Genomic DNA, 23,319 nt, shown 5'->3' with positions numbered 1-23,319 from the left:
TTCTTATATCATATGTCTTTTGATTGGAGCATTTAGTCCATTTATATTCAGTGTTATTATTGAAAGATATGTATTTAGAGTCATTGTGTTGTCTGTAAGGCTCATGCTTGAATTCATGTCTCTGGTCCTTTGTGCCCCTTGGAACATTTCACTCTCAGAGTACCCCTTAAGATCTCTTGTAGGGCTGATTTAGTGGTGATTAATTCCTTCAGTTTTTGTTTGTTTGGGAAAACCTTTATCTCTCCTTCTATTCTGAATGACAGGCCTTCTGGATAAAGGATTCTTGACTGCATATTTTTCCTGTTCATCACATTGAAGAATTCATGCCATTCCTTTCTGGCCTGCCAAGTTTCAGTAGATAGGTCTGCTACTACCCTTATGCTTCTACCTTTGTATGTTAAGACCTGTTTATCCCTAGCTTCTTTGAGAATTCTCTCTTTATCCTTGTATTTTGCCAGTTTCACTATGATATGTTGTGTAGAATATCAATTCAAGTTACATCTGAAAGGAGTGTTCTGTGCCTCTTGGATTTCAATGTCTGTTTCCTTCCCTAGATTGGGGAAGTTCTCAGCTATGATTTGTTCATGTATACTTTCAGCCCTTTGTCTCTCTTCTTCTGGAATTACTACGATATAGACATTGTTCCATTTGATTGCATCACTTAGTTGTCTAATTCTCCTCTCTTGATCCTTGGTTTTTTCTAATCTCTCTTTTTCTCAGCTTCTTCTTTTTCCATAATTTTAGCTTCTAATTCACCTATTTTCCCCTCTGCCTCTTCCATCTGTGCTGTGGCTGCCTCCGTTTATTTTGCACCTCATTTATAGCATTTTTTAATTCATCATGACTATTTTTTAGTTCCTTGATATCTTCAATAATAGATTCTCTGCTGTTTTCTATGCCTTTTTCAAGCCCAGCAATTAATCTTATGACTGTCATTCTAAATTTTTGTTCACCTATATTGTTTACATCTTTTTTGATCAATTCTTTAACTGTCACTTCTTCCTGGAATTTCTTTTGAGGGCATTTCTTCCATTTCATCACTTTGGCTATTTTTTTTTGTACCTTATGAATTTTAAAAGCTTGTTTTAGCTATTTACCTGCGAGCACTACTATATTACAGTGGTGTAATACACTGTCCAGGGCCTAGCTCTTCAGGAGGTGTTTTTTGGAGAGTGTTACTTGCTTTCTGTTGCTGTGACTTTGGTTATTTTATTTCTCTGCTTGTAGTGATGTTTTAGACACTCCACAAAGTGTGCTTTGATTTGTTCCTTAAAGTAGCCCTGGAAAGGAAAACAAACAAAGAGGAAACAGAGACTCGCAAACACACAAACAAATAAAACAAACAAATGGACACACACACACACAAAGAAACAAAAACAGTCCAAAAGCAAAAAAAGAAGGAAATAAAGAAATAAAGAAAAAGAAGAAACACCAACTCCAAGTAAAGAACAGGGTGGAGGCAGTGCTGATGGAAGAGCACATATAAAGAGAGAAATGACGGGGGCGGTGGGGACAAAGAGAAAATAAACATTGACTGGGCAGAGAGACTAAACGGCTTAATCCAGAGGGAGAGAAAGGAAAATTAAAGAAGGAGGCAGCAAAAAAATCGAAGGTAAAGTTACTGACATAGAAACTATATGGCTTGATTATCCTCAAGAGAGGGAGAGGAAAGTACTGAAGGAGATGTAGAACATGTATCAGGGAAATGGATTAAATATGTCTGCTTAAACAAACCAACAACCAGAGTTATAAGCCTAGATTAAGGAAGATATAGGAAGGGAGAATATATCTAAATAACAAGAATTTTCCTGGAATTAATCCAGGCTATGCATCATCACTGGTCTGGATGATGGAGCTCTCTGGTTGCACAGCATCTATCTGGTCCTAGCAGAAATGCAGTTACCCAGCACAGGGGGGCATAGTTTGGTGTAGGCTGGTCCCACCTCCACTATGGGCCCTAGGACTGATCCCTCAGGCCCTGCCTTGGTGGTTGATGGGGAAGGATGGTGACACCCCAGTCTTTTCTCCATGACCCGCTGGACTTCTTTCGAGTTGTCCTCACTGTGCTATGGGAGCAGATGGGGCAATCCTTCTCACTCCACCAACTCCCCTGCCCGGGCACCTGGCTAGGATTCAGAGATCTGCTCTGTGTGCTCTGGTACTGGGGAAGAGCCTATCTGTATGGTTTGATATGTGGTCCTGGCTGGCTTTCTCTGTGCCACTGCACTTCAGGGAGGACCGCCTTTTCCTGCTGTGGACTGCACCGCTGACCTTGCCGCCAAGCCTGGGGGTGGCGGACGCCGGTAGGCTTTGTTCTGTCCCACCGCACTCCAGGGAGGGAGCCGCTTTCTCCTACTGCAGACTGCACCCCTGACCTACCACACAACCCAGGGCTTGCTCCCCTCATCCCCAAGTGCATGAACAGGGAGCCTGCCACAGGCTGAAGAAAGTTCCACAGGTAGTGACAGGATTCCTCTCAGTCCTAGTCCGAGATTTTTCTCTTATCCTACACTTCCCCACCTCTTCTTTCTCTTCCCTTTGTCTCTCCCTTTCTCTTCCCTTTGATCCCTCCCCTCCATGCTTACTTGGCCCATTTTATCTCCCCCAGTTTGCAATCACCCACCTATCTTTTCTCAGGTTTTCTCATTTTCTTCCTGGTAGATTCAACCTCTTTTCCTCCCAGACTCCTGGGGTTCAAAGTTCTTTGTCTTCAGCACTTCTTTGTTTGAGAGATGTGGGAAATATGGATCCCCCTTCTTCTCCACCATCTTGGCCTATCAGATTCCTGTTTGCAGCAGTTTTTGATGAATTCATAAGTCAGTTAGAAAATTTTCAGGTACTTGTCATTGTTGTTGCTGTTATAATGGTAGGAAAGATAATTTTCCAATTCTGTGTCTCTGAGCTGATACCAGTAGATCATGGGAGCCTGGGGATAAGCTTTTAAGGCTCTGCTTATCTTCCAGCATCAGTACCCCAGTTTACCAATTCCCCCACAATGGTGATCATGGTTGGCTTACCAGCTCGAGGAAAGACCTACATCTCCACGAAGCTCACGCGATATCTCAACTGGATAGGAACACCAACTAAAGGTATGTCTGTGACACCCTTTGTTCTACAGCTCCCTACAGGCTACTGACTGAAAAAAGTAAGGTAGCATGTCAGAAAAGACATTACTTCAGTACTAGGAATGCCTCAAAACATTATTACCAGTCTTAGGATGACTGCTGCTGCTACTACTACTACTACTACCACTAGCATTACACTTTTATAAGTTTTATAATTTCATGAGCACATACTCTGCCTAAACTGTATTCTAGGTACTAGGTACAGGAAAACTAGTAAGATTAAATGCCTATTCTCAAGGAACTCTAGTTTTGCAAGACTTTAAAACAACTGTTGCACACTATGAGTCTGGAGTTCTCTTGTCCAGCAAGAGAATGGACACACAATCTGAGAGAGGCTAATGTTCAGGAGGAGACAAGAGCCCCAAACAGGAGTTTCATCTCTGTATTTATTGAGCTCACAAAACATTACCCACATGGTGAACGTGAAGAAAACAAGATCTTACAAACATGGTGAACGTGAAGAAATAATCAGATAGTAATCATTAACTTGTGTAAGAAGCAAAGGGTGGGGGTGAGCAAGTGGAGTTTGTGATCAAAATACAATAGTATATTGGTGTCAGATGGAAAGTAATTTCCTGCAGTGATATAATAAGTTACTCCTGATCCCATTTCAATATCTTGCTAGGTAACCTCAGGCACTTTCACCCCGTGGTGGTGGCTTTCTGTCCTAAGCTTTTTTCTAACCCATTTATGTAAGTAGAACCTATTTCCCCACAAACATCCCTATTAGTAATAAACTACTTTTTATTACCATTACTGTTATTACAACAACAACATTACTATTTTGATTAGCATTACCATTTATCCAAAATCTTAAGATATTTTCTTCAAGCCTTAGGGCTTTCAGAGTCAAGCACACTAAAACCACAGCCCACAGGTCGCCACAGAGTCTCAACTAAAGCTGGGCACCTTAGCTCACCTGTGCTCTGGAGTCCAGAAGGCGTCCACGCTCTCTCCAAGCCTCTCCTTAGGTTTGAGCCTGTCAGCTTCTCCTCCCCAGCTGGAAGTGGTCCTGTCTTTTTCCACCTCCAGAGGGGTCTCCTTCTCTGCCTGTCAACCTCCTCCCTCACTCCCCACTTTCAACTTTCCATTCTCCTCAGTGTGGTCTCTTTTCTGTGTACTACCTCTTATTTGGTAATTGCTCTCTCCTATTTTCCATTTGATTTCTCTATCTCCCACCCTGTATCTCCATTCTTATTTGATTCCTTTTCCCCCCCGAAGAAGACTATGCTTCTCTGAGTTCCCATACCAACCTTTCCTACAGCCCCCTCTATGCCAACACTAATCACAGAGTGTATTGTTGTAGTGTGTGCCTGGGTCTCTCTCCCCAGAAGCTGTTCTGGGGTCAGGGGACTAGGTCATATTCATTTCTCTCCCAAGTATGACCAGATTAAAACATTTAGAGGCTCTAAATACTATGAGATAGGGTGCCCCCGCATCATATGCAATTCAGAATAAAAACAGTAAAGGTAAGAAAGTCTACCAACATTTTTTAAATTTATCCCTGATGACTATATGGAAGCTTTTAAAGAATATCAACTTATCTGAAATTTTTTTCTGGGACAATGTTCCTCCTTTTCTGGTACACTAAGCAAGTACTTAGACTCTTGTGAAATGGAGCACCGCTCCCCAGTGTGGCCAAGAGTTCTTGGGAATTTATTTATTCACTCAATCATTAATTATTCATTGAGCATACAGCTGTGGCAAAGCCTTTGCTGGATGTTGGGCAAACAAATAAAAATACGAGGATGTCTGTCTTCAAAGTACTAACATCTATTCTTAAGTTCTAAATTGCCCATGAAAGAGAAACTAGTATTATCATCATTTCTTTTTTTTAATATGAAATTTATTGTCAAATTGGTTTCTATACAACACCCAGTGCTCATCCCAACAGGTGCCTCCTCAATTCCCATCACCCACTTTCCTCTCCCTCCCACCCCCCCATCCACCCTCATTTATTCTCAGTTTTCAAGAGTCTCCTATGGTTTGCCTCCTTCCCTCTATGTAACTTTTTTTCCCCCTTCTCCTCCCCCATGGTCTTCTGTTAAATTTCTCAGGATGCACATAAGAGTGAAAACATGGTATCTGCTTTTCTCTGTATGATTTATTTCACTTAGCATAACACTCTCCAGTTCCATCCACGTTGCTACAAAGGGCCATATTTCATTCCTTCTCATTGTCAAGTAGTATTCCATTGTATATATAAATCACACCTTCTTTATCCATTCATCACTTCTCTAAAGAAGACATCTAGATGGCCAATAGGCAAATGAAAAGATGCTCAACGTCACTCATCATCAGGGAAATACAAATCAAAACCACACTGAGATATCACCTCATGCCAGAGTGGCTAAAATGAACAAATCAGGAGACTATAGATGCTGGAGAGGATGTGGAGAAATGGGTACCCTCTTGCACTGTTGGTGGGAATGCAAACTTGCGCAGCACTCTGGAAAACAGTGTGGAGGTTCCTCAAAAAATATCATCATTTCACAGTTGATGAAATTAATGCCCAAGAAGTGGGCATTGTCAAGTGCCTTGTCTAGAGGCACATGGCCAATGAGTGACACAACCAGGAAATGAACCCACATCCGGTTGATTCCAAAGCGTGATACTCACCGTGCAGGTCTGATACTTGGTTCTACTGATGGGAAGAGAAAAGAATCCCACATTGGTCTTATACTTTCTTTTTCTCCATCCTCTTCCTCTCCTTTCTCTTATCCATCCCAGCATCTTATTTCTCTCCCTCCTTCCCTCTCTCTCTTCAATTCTCTTCCTTTCTTTCTGTTGCTTTTCTTTTCCCTTTATGCAGTTTCTCTAATTCACTGGTGAAGCGTTTTCCAATGTTTATTTTTTATGTGCCAAAACCCATGGTAGGCATTAAAGATGAAAAAATGAATGAGATTCATGCCCTACCCTTGAAGAGTTTTCTATTTGTCTGGGATGCATACAAATACCTCAATACCTCATGTCACATAAAGAATCCTACAGCAGGGTACTAAGGTGTTCACAGAGAAATCATCAACTGGAAGGCAGTGAAAGCTTCCAGATAGGGTATATTTAAGCTTGGTCCTGTGGAGAGAAAGTGGAGAGAAAGAACGGTTCTGGTGGAGAACTGGAGGCTCCAAGGAACCTCTGTTGGATGTTAGGGGTACATGAGATGGTGGTGGATGGATCTCTGCTCTAATGCACATGTTTTTCATCTGCTCCAGTCCAGTCCATTCTCACAGAAGCCCTCAGAGTCATGTTTCAAAGCACAAAGCTTATCATACTTACAGCCTCAAAGAGTCTTCTTGGCCTGCAAGTTTCAGACCAAGCCTTTTAGCTTATTGTTCAAGGCACTCCACAATCCACCCCTACCAGTCTCTCAGTCTTCAGTCACAGTGAATGACTTAACATACCCCAAACACGTTCTACCTTATGCCAATGTCATACCTTTGCTTATGATGTTCCTCTACGTGGAATGTCTGTTACCTGCCCCCACTCTCCATGGCTGCCTATAAAAGGCCTTCCTTCCTAAAAGGGCTGGTTCAAATGCTGCTTTCTATAAGAAACAATCTCAGATTTACCCAAGTTTAGTTAATCTGTCCATCCCCCTTATTCTTTTCCATGGGTCTGTCAGAGAATTTAACAAACTGGATAGGAACTCTACATTTACTGGTTTACTGTCTGTCTTACCTGCTGGATTGTGACCTCCTTGGGGCCCCATCATGCATATTTGGTCTATCTTGGAGACTTCTGAACTCATGTCCTGCTTTATAGAGTGTGCATCAGAAAGTATTTATTGAATGGATGAATGAAATATTGCATTAGCCTTTTATACTCTTTCTCCTCCTTTCCTTACCTTCTCTCAGGTTTTTCACTATTACTGATGAGAAAGTATGGCTTAGAGAGGGCAAAAAATTTGGATTCTCTGTCATTATACAGGAAAATATAATAACATTAGACTAGGATTCAGGAGGCCCAGTCTAGTTCTGCTACCTGGCGACTCACTATTTTATCCTTGATGATTGATTTTACTCACTGGATTTGTTTCCTTACCTTTCCAATAGAGTAAGACATTGAAAGGGTTGGGGTTTCTAATAAAATAGAATAATGGAAAGTGACTAGTTTTGGAGCCAAACAGACCTGGTTTTGAATCCAAGCTCTCCACTTATTAACTGTGAAAGTTACTTCCTATCTCTGAATTTCAGTTTCTTCATTTGTAAAATGGGATCATAATTCTTATGTGTGAGGAATAAGTAATCTGGTAGCCATAATTTGAACATTTATAAACATATTACCTATATCTAAATTATATCTTCTATTTTTGAAATCCATACTAGAAAGGACATATTTTATTCCACTAGATTCTTTCCAACCTCTTCACCAGGTTTCCCTGCTTTCAGTGTTTAATTTAGGCCAGTACCGACGAGAGGCAGTGAGCTACAAGAACTATGAATTCTTTCTTCCAGACAACATGGAGGCCCTACTTATCAGGAAGTAAGTGATTAACATTTTAGAGATCAGTACTGCCAATGGCTGAAGGAGGGCTTTGTTCAGATGATGGGGACATGGAGCAGAGCAACTTAGGTTAGTAAGGAGGTCTTCTAGACTCTCAAAGCGTGGTTGGGAAAGCCCTTCCATTAGCCTACCCAAAGTCTGTTTCTGGTCGTAACCATCCCCTACTTAAGAACTTAGGAACAAATAATCCCCTACTCCTTACAAGAGAGAGTGGAAAATTCTCAGCCTAACATTTAAGAGTCTCAATAGCTTGGCCCATTCCAGTCTTTCCAACCCTATCTATTCAACCTCAAGGCCTCTCTCCTCTACAAGACACTGAGCACTTCCAGTACTCATTTATTGATCCATGCCCTTATAATATAACCCAGCAAAGAGTAATCGCTAGATAGATTCTTGCCAAAGACATAAATACATTGCCACCATCATACCAGTGCTTGTACTGTTACCCATTCCAGGAATGCCTTCTACTTCACAGGCCATATACCCGAACTCTTCTTGGGTTTAAGGACCAGTTCTACTTGAGGTCTGTCAGTTCAAGGGATAGATCTTTTAATATTATGACATCTGTCATTAGTCTACTTTTCCTGGGTATTCCACTTTATCCCTGCCCCTGAGATGTGCACACAGAGCCACTCAACTGTGTGACCTGTCTGTGCTCTTCATAGTGTCTAGAACATAGGATACCCAGTGTAGATGTTTCATAGATGAATAATGTGGAACATCTTAGAGATGGTGTAAAAGATAATGGAGAAAAATACAGAGGAACTGATCTTGGTGCTAGTGATTGTCTCTGTTTCTTTCTCCATCTTTTTCAGGCAGTGTGCCCTGGCAGCCCTGAAGGATGTCCATAACTATCTCAGCCGTGAGGAAGGTCATGTTGCGGTAAAGAAATTTGAATTTTTCCTCAAGTTTCTGCTGTGATGAATGACAGCTAATATGTATTGAACATTTACTATGTTACACACATTATTCTAAGTAATTTGCAAATATTAATTTAATTCTGCTTTCTTCCAAGAGGCAGGCATTGTTGTTATACTCCATGGTATAGCATAGAAGAATGACACAGAGATTAAATAATTTTCCAAGGTGGCACAGCGTGTTTGCAGCAAAGCCAAAACTAGAATTCAGGTTGTATAGCTCCAAAATCTATACCTTTAACCACTATGCTTTACCACTCTACCTCCAAGAATTCAGTAAGACTACACTAGAGTTTAAGAGTACCGTACAAATATTTCTTAGTTCTAGAGATTTACCTAAATATCTATTCAATTTAATCCCATAGACCCTGGGCATAAGATTTGTGAAATCTAAAAGGAGAATAAATCCTCAAATGGTCCCATCTAAGGTGCTGAGGGTAAAGAGTTTCCTGTTCTTGAAGAGCTCCAAAGTGTTGGGGAAGGAAGAAGCCTCAACTAGGAGTTGAAAAGATCTATCCTAGCTTTGCTCTGTCAGCAACTCTTGGTGGCCTTGATTAAGGCAAATATTTCCTCTAAGCCTCAGCTATTTTACCTATAAAATGACCTTAATAAAAATTTACAATTCTTCTCTTATTTATACCTAAAGTCTGCTACATTTCTGGACTGACAACAAAGGCTCAATGAATGCTTGAGAAATAGGCATAAGTCAACTCCAAATCATTCCTATCCTTCAAAACTCAGTTCAAGTTCTATCTCACCCTGGAAGTCCTCCACTTAGCATAAGGATAGTCAAGGCGTAGGTGTTCTTTCAGCACTATATTCAGAGTAAATCAATCTCATCATTTGCCTCTAGGTTTTTGATGCCACCAACACTACTAGAGAACGACGGTCACTAATTCTGCAGTTTGCGAAAGAACATGGTTACAAGGTATAGTTACATTCCCACTCTTATCTAGGGCTTACTTATCTAGTACAAACTCCAAAGAAAGGCAAACCAGAGAACTCCAAGCTGCCAAATCAGCTACAAATCAGGCTCAACATTTTAATTTGGTTATATGATTTTTCAGATCACAGAAGCAAAGAAACAGAATAGGAAAGAAGAGGTGTTATATTAGGCAATGGAAGATAATTGCTGACAGGCTGCTGACACTGTGGGGGATGGAAATGAAGAAGGAGGGAAGACAGCCACTTATAGTGGATATATAAGAATATATAAGAACTAAAAACCAGTAAAAACATAAAAATTAATCTAGGGCTATTCAGTTTAGAGTCTATATGCCTCATAAAACTCAGAATCATGGAAAGCACCACCGAATGAAATTATGTTGTCAGAGATGCCTCTAGATATGACTCAGAGCCACCAAGAAGAAGTCAAGCTATGTTTGGCCATACCAAACATAATTCTCTGCCAGAAATCTCTCTTCTTTTTCTCTTATAGGTTTTTTTCATTGAGTCCATCTGTAATGACCCTGGCATCATTGCAGAAAACATCAGGGTAAGGAACACCTGTTATCTTTCCTCCTCACTTTTCCTCTGGCTTGGATAATGTATAAAAATACCTCTATTAGGTTAAAGGTGGTATTCTTCTCTGAGGTTCTCTCTTCTACTTCCTATAGGAAGTATTCCCTGGCCATCCTTGCCTACAATGATCCTAAGAAATTTAAAGAAGCCAATGTGGGGTGCCTGGGTGCCTCAGTAGGTTAAGCGTCCAACTCTTTATTTCAGCTCAAGTCATGATCTCATGGTTTGTGAGTTTGAACCGTACATGGGTCCCTGTGCTGGCAGTGTGGAGCCTGCTTGGAATTCTCTCTCTCTCTCTCTCTCTCTCTCTCTCTCTCTCTCTCTCTCTTCCTGTCTTTCTCTCTCAAAATAAATGAATAAACTTTTAAAAAGAAGCCAAGGTAATATAAAGTCCTTAACATGCACTAGGCACCAAGCTTGACTCTTACTGATTTGTGACAACAAACCTGCATGTTAGGAATCATTTCATTGCTGGAGAGAGAAAATAGAGGTTCCAAGATAGGCGACGTGTCAAGGATTCATACAACTAGAAAGAGGTAGAACTGGGACTGGATCTCAGGCTTGTATCAAGAATATATCTGCTTTTATTTTTTTAAATATAATATACTGTCAAATCGGTTTCCATACAACACCCAGTGCTCATCATAACAAGTGCCCACCTCCATGTCCATGACCCACTTTCTCCTCTCCCCCACCCCCTGTCAACCCTTAGTTTGTTCTCACTCCTTAAGAGTCTCTTATGGTTTGCCTCCCTCCCTCTCTGTAACTTTTTCTTTCCCCTTCCCCTCCCCCATGGTCTTCTGTTAAGGCACCAAAATTGGCAAAGACGAAGTCAAACTTTCACTTTTCGCAGACGACATGGAAAACCCAACGGACTCCAACAAAAGTCTGCTAGAACTGATACCTGAATTCAGCAAAGTCACAGGGTACAAAATTAATGTACAGACATCGGTTGCATTTTTATCCACCAATAATGAAGCAACAGAAAGAGAAATAAAGAAACTGATCCCATTCACAATTGCACTAAGAACTGCCTTTAGATTCTAGGCCCATAGCCTAGAACTGGATTGCCCACCCCATTTTGCTTTCCCCTATTTCATGAAATTACTGGATTTGGGGGACAGAAGAGACCTTAAAGGTCACCCCCTTCAACCCTCCCTCAGATACTTGTAATTTCAGCTAAATGTTTGCCTATATTTTCTTTTCATACCTCCAGTGACAAGAGACTCATTGCCTTCATCAAATTCAGTCAATTGAAGCTGAAATATGCCTCCCTGAAATTTTCACTGATTGGTCTTATTTTTGCTTCTTGGAGCATAGAACATCTACAATCCCTTTTTTCTTCATCCAGCCTTCTACCCATTTACTGATTCAACACGAATTGAATCTATACAACTGAACTGAACCATTCTGAGTATTAGAGACATAGAGGAGAGTCCTGCCCTTGAGCTCACAGTCTAATGAGAGATAGCGGCGAGTTTATAGACATAACTATAAGATCAGTGCTGAGATGAATAAATAAAGGAGGCTGTGGGAGAACATTGTTGAGAAACTAACCTTGCATGGGAGGGATAGGGGTATATCAGGGAAGGATTCTCAAAGAAAGCAATAGCTGACCTGAATCTTGAAGAATGCATAGGAATTTGGCAGGTGAAGAATTGGATATAAGGGAACAACATATATTAATTATGGTATCTCCAGGGAACTATAAGTAGTTTAAGTTAGCTAGAGCAGAGCAATGAGAGAGCAATGGGAGATAAGATGAAAAAATAATTTGGGGCTCAATTATGACAAATGGGTCACCCAGTGAAATAGTTCACACTGTTCCCTAAAAGATTTAAGAAAATAGTGCACAGTTTTAAGCAGGGAAATGCCATGGTCAGATGTGCGTGTTAAAAAATATCTTTCTGGCTACTAGTTTGAGGAATACATCAGAAGTAACAAGACTGTAGACAAGAGTAATTAGCCACAAAGCTAGAGTAAGCATCCAGGCAAGAGAGAATGGAAATCAATAGGAAGGATATTTAGAAGATAGAGTGAAGATGATGGGGCATGGAGATACAGCCTACTGAGAGGTGGGGGATGAAGACACATCAAGGATGACTCCTATATTCCTTTTAGGCTCAGGTAACTGAGTGGATTATAGTGCCATTCACTGAGATAGTAAATGTGGGTGGAGAAGATAGGCATTGGGGGATTAGGAGATGTGAATCCTTCAGAAATTTAAAGCCAACATGTTATGTTCTCTCATTAAACACTCAACACATGTAAGCCATTATGAACCTTGGCCAAAATCTTCTGTCCCTCTTCATCCATTTCTCACATCACAATTTCTGCTCCTCTTTTAAGTGTTCTTCTTAAACAGTGTGTGCTCTGGAACTGATTACAATATAACAGGCCTTGTTTAATCACATAGAGATAAGAAATGAGGAGTTACACAGTCCAAATTTTCTTCAAATGACTGACTTTGTAAACTTGGGCAAGACCCTTTGTCCAAGTCTCAATTTTATCATTTTTGTTATGAAGGATGTTGTACTCAATGATTTCTAAGGGCACTTCCAAAGGGCACTGTTAGAGTCTCTGTCTTTCATAGTTCCTCTATTCTACCTTTTCTTAGCAAGTAAAACTTGGAAGCCCTGATTACATAGACTGTGACCGGGAAAAGGTTCTGGAAGACTTTCTAAAGAGAATTGAGTGCTATGAGGTCAACTACCAACCCTTGGATGATGAACTGGACAGGTAAGAACCCAGAACCCTAAAGCCCAGGACTGGATCCTTAACCCTATTGTCATGTCCTTTAGGACCTGGGAAAATAACCTCCCTCTCTGGGCATCAACCTCTCTATCTGTAAAATCAGGGAGCTAGATTTGATGATTTGTCTTCAAGAACCCTCCAAGTTCTAATTATCTGAGGTGGTGATTCCTTGATATGTGAAACGTCCGTTGAAGTGTTAAAGTAGTGCCTTCCTGAACAATATGGATAGATCAGGATGCTGGTCTCTGGTAACAAATGCCCCCCTCCTATGGTTTTTGCTATTATTTTTTCAAAATTATTGCTCACACATGGGTGACACTTAAGTTTCCAAATATGTTCACCTTCTTTGTTTCATCACATACCCTCACCACCCCTATAAAGGAAGCCAAAATAGATCTTATGTTCATACATTTTCAAGACGAGGAAATTGAGTCTTAGAGAGCTGAAACCACTTGTTCAAGCTTCTGGCACAAATCAGGGGATATAATTCAGATTCTAACAATATATTTTGTCTCCTACTCATATCTCTTTTCACAAAACCCATGTACCTTTTCAGTCAATAAGTATTTTGCCCTTTTGGGCTGTGGTGTACATAGGGGGTATAAATAATGGTAAGAGAGGTGGTTTCTATCCTCAGGTAGCTTCCATCATGACTTGACATATGGGAAGATACATAAAAAATATGAAACTCTCATTCATAATGCCAGCTAAAAATTAGAAAGATGTTATCTGGTAGTACAGGGAATGTGTGAGTTTTGGGCATAGGATATTCCCAGAATCCTACTCCTCAAAATGGGCTGTGATGATCAGACTCTGGTCATCCATATCCTTTGGACCCCCAAGTGAGAAGTATAAGGAGGCTTCAAATAGTCATTCAAACCTTAAGAAGTTTAAAGAGCAGCCTTACTGCTTTGCCCAGCCAAAGTCTTATGAGGCAAGAATTGTTACTGCCTCAGTCCTTAGGTGGGTAAACTGAGACCCAGAGCAGGTCAAGGACTTACCTGAGTCCACATAATGAGTCAGTAGAATATTTATTCAAACCCATATCTTCAAACTTCCAGACTGGTTCTCCCCCTCCCATATCCCTTAATCATAAAGAAGTGTCACATCAGATTTAGACACTCAGTGCAAGGAGCAAGACCTTTATGTACAATTGTAAAGATTGTTCACTGTGCAAGGACAACCAGGTCAAGGGCACACTTTCTTTTTTCCCCCAAGCATGTGTGCTGGAGTGAGGCTGTTTCTGCCCTGATGGCAGTGTAACTTTTTCAAGTGTCCATAAATGCACCATATAGGCTAGCACCATGTGGTGAAAGAAGCTTGAAGAAGGGGAGTTAAAGTGAAATAATGGAATTAAGAAAGCCCCTAACCTTCAGCCTATACTCCTGCAGGTGTTCAGCTAGTGTTTTATTAATCAGTTTGGGCCTGAAGGTGACAGATTCTGAAGGTTGGTTTTATTTAATCATTTTTACATCAACAGACATTTACAGCCCATGCATCAGGGTCCAACCAAACCTGTGCCCCAGGAATCCAAAGAGGAAAGGGCTATCCCTGCTTTGACAAAATACCCGCTTGGTTGGAGAAGACAATACACAATGTGCAGTTGATCAGAATTGTGGAAATGATAAACCAAGTGGGCTAGAAGAACACAGAGGGGAAGACCCAGCACAGTTTGGGAAAAAAAATCTGAAAGAGCAGGTTTACCTAGTATAGGTAGAAAAGACACATGTTTGGGGTACCAGAAGGGTGGAGGCTACCAAAAATAAGAACAAAAAAATCTGGAAAGCTTTTTAATATTTTAATTCCAAAACAGCATCAATGTGATCAAGATGAAAAAAAAACAGAATTTCATAGGACCTTATCATATTATACAGTTTATAATTTTTATTTTACATTACACACGGTAGAGGTGGGCATTAACTAATATAATACTTTTGGTGGGAAACACCTCTAAATGACTTCACATGATCCTAGACTCAACGAAAACTTAGAGTGAATGTGCTGGCTCTTGAAGGATGGTTGCACAGGTGCTCAGCTTTGGAAAGCAGGCAAAGAATGCCTTTTCAAGCAAAGAGAAAAGCATTTTGGAATGACCTAGTTAAATCTGAATGAAGTAGAGGGTGCAGAGAATATTCCAGCAAAAGCATGAAAGCTAGATTGAAACAGAGAAATCATGGCATGGGTGAGGTCATGGGACCATGATGTCAGGCCAAGTGGGGCCAATGCTTGAAGGCACCTGGAATGTCAGACTAAACTGAGCAAATAGGAAGTTCTCCTAGAGCCACCCAGGACCTAGTTTCAGGAACAGTCAGTAATTAGGCAAAAAAGCTACACCAGATATTTTCTACCCCTAGGTTCTGAGATCCTAGACAAGATAGTTGGAGAGGTTAACCTTAGGCAAATCACTTCCTCTTTCTGTGTTTCAGTTTCCTCTCCTATAAAATGAAGCTAATAATGCCTGAGTCCTAAGATGATTATAATGATTCATGTAGTTTGAAGTCCCCAGGGAGTGGGACAAAAGAAAATTCTCAGCAAGTGCAAGTGTCCTTTGGGAACCACTGGACATAGATGACAGGGATGGGCATGATTAAGCTCATGCTTAATGAGCAGCTAAAAAAGGACTTCTTTAAGAAAATCGGAGGAGAGGCTTTCTGAAACCAAATCCCTCAGCCACTGCTTTACGTGATTTGGGGTAGTGCAGCTATTTCTATTTACTTGGTTTTGTTAGTGTGCACCCAGGGTTGCTGGTGTGTCACCCCATTGCTGCAACCTTCCCCACCTCTTCCCAGAGATCTTACCTCTTATAGTCCAGCAACTAAAGGATTCACACCTGGTTTGTCAGGGTCCTCAGAAGACTTACTCCATGGTTCTAGTGTTCTGATTAGTCAGTGTTGCCCATTCCCAGCTTCTCTGCAGACAGGTTGTTGAGTAGTTTGATTATCACTCTGTGTGTAGTTATTAGTTCATGCCTAGAACACAGAATTGAGGGGATAAAAAAGGGGCTTGAAGTAAGGACCACAAGATTTCCACTAATGTTGTGGAGAGCCTCTGCATCCCCATACCCCAATACTTGGCACACCTATGAGTAAATGACTGTTTATGGAAGGGGTGTTGAGCATTGATGGTGCGTTTCCAAGTGTGTGTTCTTGACTAGCCTAAGAGCTCCCAAAGGGCAGATGCTGAGTCACCACCTCAAGCACAATGCTTAGAACAGAAGAGGGTGTGTTTGTTGACTGCATGACAGATGGGGAGAGAAATCCCAATCCTTTTCCCTTTCTGAGTGAGGAGAGAGGCATATACACAGACACAAGTGCACCCAGACACAATCTGGTAGCTACCTGTAGAATGTCAAATACAATATATCATATCAGAGGCTTAAATAATAGAGATGCAGAGCTCAGCTTGAGATTTAAAAGAGTGAATAGACAATTGAGGAGCTGCCAGTGAGATGTGGAAGGCAGCCAGGGACACAGGGGACTACTGCTTTTCTCTGAGTATGTCAAGAGTGTGAACCACAGAGAAGAGAGCCCAGATGCCTGGAGTGTAAAAAAATAATGTTAGGAGATATCCTGTATTAAGATGAAACTGAGGAAAGGAGATAGGGGGAGATGGTAGCAGGCAGTGAGCTCTTTGGGGTGGCCAAGAGCCTAGTCTCTAGAATGGGTACCCAGAACAGGGCAAGGCATGGCATTTTGTTAGAGGAATAAATTAGGTGAAAGCTGCATTGTACAGGAAGCTTGAAAGCAGGGTGTGTGGTTGGGGCTTTGTCTTGGGATCAACCTCTACACTGTCATCCCCTGAGCTACTTGCTCCTGCTTGGGCTGGCCCAGCCACCTCTCCTACATCAAGATCTTCGATGTGGGCACACGCTACATGGTGAACCGAGTGCAAGACCACATCCAGAGCCGCACAGTCTACTATCTCATGAACATCCATGTCACACCCCGCTCCATCTACCTATGCCGGCATGGTGAGAGTGAACTAAACCTCAGAGGCCGCATTGGAGGTGACTCTGGCCTCTCAGCTCGGGGCAAGCAGGTAGGAAGGGCCCCATGTATCCAAGGCATTGACTGATCTGGCCTAGGTGGGCCATGGGTGGGTGGTGTGGCCACTGCCTGGGCCCTGAGGATGGGAGGGAGACTCAGTTTTTGGTCACAGCCACTCTTCTACTCCATCATCCACTCAGTGTTGTCCCAACCTTGAATGGCTTCCATGTATCAACAGCATCTGCAAGTCTGATAACTTGATCCTGGCACTTAAGGCCTGCCCAGATCTGGCTACACCTCCAGCCCCACTACAGTTAGAACACTTCACTCCTGCCTGACTTGTCCCCTCATCTTTCTCACAACTCTGTGCCTTTGCTTGTACAATTTCTCCCACCCAGCCTGCCCTCCTCTGTCATCTGGTCATCATCACTTGCACAGACAGCTTCCCTGGATCCTTGAATCCATCTTCTCCTCCCTTACTTAGGGCTGATGCCACAGCCCCCAGCCCCCATTACAGGTTATTTCACTGTCAGAACTTGTCCCCTACCAGTTACAGCTCTTTTCCTGCCCTCCATCCCCCACCCCTTTCCAAGGTATACCTCCTGCTCCATGGTTTTGTCCAGGAAACGCTCCCCTGTCCTCCCCTGCCCTCCCAGGCAGGTCACTGTGCCCTGGGCTCCATATCTCCCAGTCCTGGCCCATCTCTGACTCTGTGGCATGAATCTCTTCTCTCCAGCCAAGCATAGTAAACCTGTACATGATGGGTATAAAATAAAATAAAGACACATGTTTTCTTTAGTGTCTGGCCCTGTGCCTGGGCTTGTTAACACAGCTATTGTTCTTGCTGGGAGGATGGCTTGGGTAGGACAAATGGGAAATGAGGTGCAGGAGGGAGGGAACACTATCTTTTATTGGGCACCTGTGTACAGTCACAGCACCATCTGCTGTGAGCCTCATTTAATCTTCACAGCTCTGTGGGGTGGGAATTACCATTAATGGTTTATGAAACTTGATGAAGCTAAGGCCCAAGGAGGAGCAAAGAGCAGTCCCAGGTCATGCAGCCAGTAAAAGAGAGAGCCAGGACTGAAAACCATGCTTTCCTGCCTGCCCCTCAGCATTCCCCACTGCAGAGGTGGTGCTGTCCTAGGCAAGGCACTGCACTGGAAGGCCCATGGCTCCCTTTCTGTTACCTTCAGACTGGCAGCCTCCCATTGAGGTAGACTCAAACCTCTGACTCCTACCCCTCTCACTCCTTAGAGCTGAATAGAGGGTATTGGTGGCATCACCCACCCCTGCCACATGGCACCACCTGCAACCAGAGTCTTTTGGCTGGGGCCAGCTATTGCCCTGCCCAGCTAATTCCCTACCTACACAGCACAATGCCCACTTTGGACACATGCCACCTCCACAATGCATATCACCTTTGCACAAAAACATGTGCATATACATGCACATGCCTGGCACCAATCTTCATGCTTATGGGAACAGTGAATCATAACAGTTTACAAAGCACTTTACCATTGACCGTCATCCATAATAAATCACAGAGTCTGTCACCTTGTGTGTGTCAGGGAGCATTCTGTGTGCTCCTTGTTCACTATCTAACATGACACTCATAGAATCGGGCTGATGAGTTAATGCTGTTTGCATCTTACAGGCAGGAGCTACGAGGCTTTTTCCACTAGAGAACACTGCTGACTCACATCCATAATTAGAATGTGTGTACACAATGCCTATATTTGTACATATGCATATGTATATAGATTTTTGCATTTGTGTTGATATTCCTCACACACCCTCTGAGACTAATAACATGCCTAAATGCAGAAGAAGAGTGAATCACTTGATCATTTGGGGTCCCACAGCTCTTCCTAGTTCCTCTCAGTGCTGTCATCATTTCCCTCACTGGACTGTGTCTTGAGAACAGGACATCCTGATACCCACACATGACCACACACACTATGGATGTTTGAATGTCCTTAGAAGCTGGGTACTGAGACCCCCATGGTCAAAAAGAAATGCTCCCCAAATCCAACATCCCCTAATTCTAGACCACGTTGTGAGTATCCAGAACCCAGAATCTGCTGTCCTTCTGTACTGGAGTATATTTTCCATGTCTGCATGGGCCTATCCCAGAGTCTGTTCACCTGAGAGCAGACCATTTCACAGTAGTGTTTACCCCTAGGCAAAGGGATAGCCAAGGGGTCACTGTTTGTGGATCATGGGAACCAGTGGAGATAGGATGTGGACAGAACTTTGTCATGTACAAACATGTACTTAAGGCATCTAGAAATGCAGGATGGAGGCAGATATGGGAATAGAAGAGAGGTTGACTGTGGACTGCCTTCATTTGTACTCTTGTCCTAGGCTCCAGAAATGCCAGAGTTGGGCTGTTTGAATGAACAATCAAGTAGGGGGTTTAATAAGCATCAATGAACACACACACATATAAAGATATACACACATAAGCACACATACCCTTTTCTATTACCTTAATCCTTGTCATATCCTTGTTTATAAATTGAAAAATTTTAAATTATACTTTCTTGTTCATTATTATTTCACCATTTGTGGTAGATCTGAGTTTATTCTTACAGCTACTCTGTCTTCTTTCATCTCTCTTTCTCCCCTCCTCCTTCTCTGCACCCCCACCTCCTAGTATGCTTATGCCCTGGCCAACTTCATTCAGTCCCAGGGCATCAGCTCCCTGAAGGTGTGGACCAGCCACATGAAGAGGACTATCCAGACAGCTGAGGCCCTGGGTGTTCCTTATGAGCAGTGGAAGGCCCTGAACGAAATTGATGCGGTAAGATGGAAGGGGATGGATTTCCTGGTGATTTATGGGACCTGATTCTGGGATTATCCCCTGGATTGCTTCTGCTGCTTAACAACGAGCCATATTCCATACACTGTTCTGTGTGTTGAGGGATCCATTGAAGGCCAGAACAGACATGTTCTCTGTCCTCATGGAGCTCAAAGGCAGGCCATAAATAAGACATTGCATTTTCTGTGACAAGGGTTGTAACAAAGGAAGTACAAGGGAGATGAGGTTGGAAAGGAAGGCAGTTCACAGAGTTTTGTAATTAATGTTCAGGGATTTGGATACTGCTTTAAAAATGGGAAGCCAATGATGTAGTCTAAGTCAAGGAAGAGTGGCATGAATGTAATTCACATTTTTTAAAAAGAAGGTAATACCATGTTATTTCAATAAATTGTGGAATTTAATAAATAAACAAATGAACAAAGAAAAAAAGAGATAAACTGAAAACAGACTCTGAAATAGAACAAATTGATGGTTACCAGAGGGGAGGTTGGTGGGTGGATGAGTGAAATAGATAAAGGGTGTTAAGAGTACACTTATCTTCATGAGCATTGAGAAATGTATAGAGTTGTTGAATATTCTATATTCAATTGTTGAATTTTTGAATATTATACACCTAAAACCAATATAACACTGTATGTTAATGATACTTGATAAATAAAAAATAAATAAATAAATAAATAAATAAATAAATAAATAAGAGACCATTCTGGTCATGTGTGGAAACTAGGTGGGAAGAGGGCAAGAATAAGCATGTAGATTAGTAGGGAGATGGCACCTCCAGGCAAGAGGTGAAGGTATGAGGGACTAGAGTAGTGGCATTGAAGATAGATCAAAGAAAAACTTCATCTGACTCTCTTGACATGGCAATCTCTCTTCAGGGTCAGGTTTTCCCATGAGCTCTTTAAGAAGGCATTTTTTCCTCCCCATTGTCTCATCTGCACTATAGGTATACTGACATCAGGTAGCATCCCACAGGTTATGATTGTTAGGCCTTAAAGTAAAAGCTTCACCACAAACATAGATAACTTGCATGTAGGTAGGTTAACTTGCTTGCCTGGTAGATATACTTCTATAAATACAGGGAGGTATATGTGTGTATACATACATACATATGTACTTAGGTATAGATGTACAGAGATATGCATATTTAGAAAAAGAATATATAGTATTGCTCTACATATCACATATATTTGCTGTAAAATACATTCAAGCAAATATATAAAGAGATCAGTCACTACTTGTTTCTGGTGCATATGTGGTGTAAGCATTTATTGGGTACCTACTTTGTTTCAGGCTCTAGGGTGGTGTTGGAGACAGAGATTGATTCTTGTCTTCACTGAGTTTTCAGTCTAAACAGGGTAAATTAAAAAAAAACAGAGGGATACAAAACAGCATGTGTGCTATAGGCTATACCATTTATGCACAGATGTCAGGGCAGGGCATCTGAGCCACACAGGATCTGCCTGGAAGAAGTGATACCTAGCTGAGAGTTAATTAACAGTGAGCCAGGTAGAGAAGATCAGGAATGATATGTCAGGAGAAATCATAATAATTAAAAAAGTGTGTGTGTGTGTGTGTGTGTGTGTGTGTGTTTTGTGTGTGTGTGTGTGTTGTGTGTGTGTGTGTGTGTGTGTGTGTGTGTGTGTAGATCTGCTAAGATTGTAACAGTGGAGACAGGGAAGAAAAAGGGATGGATTTTAGAGAAATTTAGCAGATAGAATCTTAGAAACTGGCTATGGGGGAGGGGTAAGGAAGAAGTAAGAATTTAGAATAATGCCTAAGTTTCTGGTTTATTTTCCGTGATCAATAATATATTAGCAATTAGTACTACTGATTGAATCTTTAAAATGAGACTTGTACATTCTGTGCTAATCTCTTTTATATATTTTATCTCTAATATTCAAAACACATTTGTGAGGTAGTTGTAATTCTCCTCATTTTTCAGTAGAGGAAAATAAAATTCTAAGAGGTAGGCAATTTGCCTTAAGTCAATAGGAAGTCAGTGGCCATAGGGCACTTGGTTGGCTCAGTCGGTTCAGTGCCCAACTTCAGCTCAGGTTATGATCTCATGGTTCAGGTTGTGAGGTCCAGCCCAGCATCAGATTCTGTGCTGACAGCTCTGAGCTTGGAGACTGCTTCGGATTCTGTCTCCCTCTCTCTCTGCCCCTCCCCTGCTAGTGCTTTCTTTCTCTCAAAAATAAATAAACATTAATTTTTTTAAGTCAGTGGCCATTTCCACCATTTCCACAGGAAAAAGGCTCCAGGTATGTCTCAGAATAGAAAGTCAAAGCCAATCTGGAAGGACCTTGTGTATCCATTAGGGTATGCTTTCTCCCATGGACAGTGTCGATGGAGAAGTTTGACACTGCAGAGCTGTTTGTGAGCTGTGTCAGGGGCAAACTTCACCCCTAATGGAAGGCTGTTAGATGACTCAAAAGACAAAAACAAGAGCCAATTGCCCCTTACAGGAAAGTCTAATCAGAATGCACACAATCAAAAGGAAACTTTATAAACCTAAATGCTTCCCACCCCCACTCCCAGCAGCCACCTCACTTCTGGGGATTTTTCAGTGAACTTGGGAAGCTCTCATGTGCTCCTGAGAAACTCCTCTTATCTCTATATTCCTTCTTTGGGTAAGGAGACCATATCTCCCCAAGGCCCATTCTGAAAGCATTAGGAATTCATTAATTTTTGCCTTCTGATATGTCTGTGGATACCTATTTTTTTATCTGCCAGAGGTTCTGAAGCAGATGTAGGAGCAGAGGAGATGGGAAATGCTATAAAATGGGAGCATACTGTTGTGTATGTGAGCACATGTGTGTGCTCGCATACACAGTCATAGACACCCACCACAAATATGCTTACACCCACCATAAATATGCTTACACTCACAGACATGCACTTCACAGACACATTGATCTTCTAGTCAGACATAGAATCCCTCTCAGACACATCTACCAATCTACACCCACAACATGCATGCACACACATACACACTCACAGATAGAGACACCTAGAGATACATATAGACAAACTCACCATAGACATACATGCAGTCTTTGTATACAAAGATACCTATATCACATAGACACGGAGAAGCATACTATGGTTGGAAATGTATGTAGTACAGATGCATAACCTCAAGTGTATTACCACAAATTCACATGACCTCCAACATAAGCACACAGATACTCACACATAGACACCAGAGACATAATCAGAGACATACACACTCACAGAAACACATGCCACAGACACACTGAGACCCAAATGGAGAGACAGACCATAGAGACACTCACACGAGCACATTCTTAGATGCTCAGACACTCTGTACACACACACACACACACACACACACACGCACAAACACACTAAAAATACTGAGACAAATACACAAACACAAGACATAGGTCCTTAAACATACCAGCATGCTACACATACACACACAAATACAGTTACAAATCCTTAAACCCATATATTTACAAAAAAATACTTATACAATGTACATATACAAACCTATTGGGACAACCACAAAGAAATACCACAGGTACCTACCATATACTATATGCTCAACCATGAACACATCTGTACATATGCACACAGTCTCACATCCACACACTTCATGCGCGCACACACACACACACACACACACACACACACTCAGACAACAGGCACAAACTTAGATCTGT

General features: G+C 41.8%; 1 protein-coding gene across 7 annotated transcripts in view; it reads left to right on the top strand.

Moving 5' to 3' along the window:
* Positions 1–23,319, top strand: part of PFKFB1 (6-phosphofructo-2-kinase/fructose-2,6-biphosphatase 1) — a 136,041-nt gene that overhangs the window by 87,039 nt on the left and 25,683 nt on the right. For 3 of the 7 annotated variants that reach the window (XM_027053470.2, XM_053202367.1, XM_027053468.2), the window contains exons 2-9: positions 2,964–3,089; positions 7,514–7,607; positions 8,444–8,510; positions 9,399–9,473; positions 9,984–10,040; positions 12,684–12,805; positions 16,651–16,858; positions 19,466–19,612. In XM_027053470.2, coding sequence (XP_026909271.1) covers positions 2,964–3,089; positions 7,514–7,607; positions 8,444–8,510; positions 9,399–9,473; positions 9,984–10,040; positions 12,684–12,805; positions 16,651–16,858; positions 19,466–19,612 — 896 coding nt within the window. Of the gene's footprint in view, positions 1–2,232; positions 2,304–2,957; positions 3,090–7,513; positions 7,608–8,443; positions 8,511–9,398; positions 9,474–9,983; positions 10,041–12,683; positions 12,806–16,650; positions 16,859–19,465; positions 19,613–23,319 lie in introns of those variants that run through there. The other 4 variants (XM_027053471.2, XM_053202368.1, XM_027053466.2 and 1 more) reach the window with 3 other exon arrangements.

Source organism: Acinonyx jubatus, chromosome X (genome assembly GCF_027475565.1).
Source record: "Acinonyx jubatus isolate Ajub_Pintada_27869175 chromosome X, VMU_Ajub_asm_v1.0, whole genome shotgun sequence".
Classification (NCBI taxonomy): domain Eukaryota; kingdom Metazoa; phylum Chordata; class Mammalia; order Carnivora; family Felidae; genus Acinonyx; species Acinonyx jubatus.
Note: the sequence above shows the minus strand (reverse complement) of the source record. Positions and strands in the feature narration are given on the sequence as shown.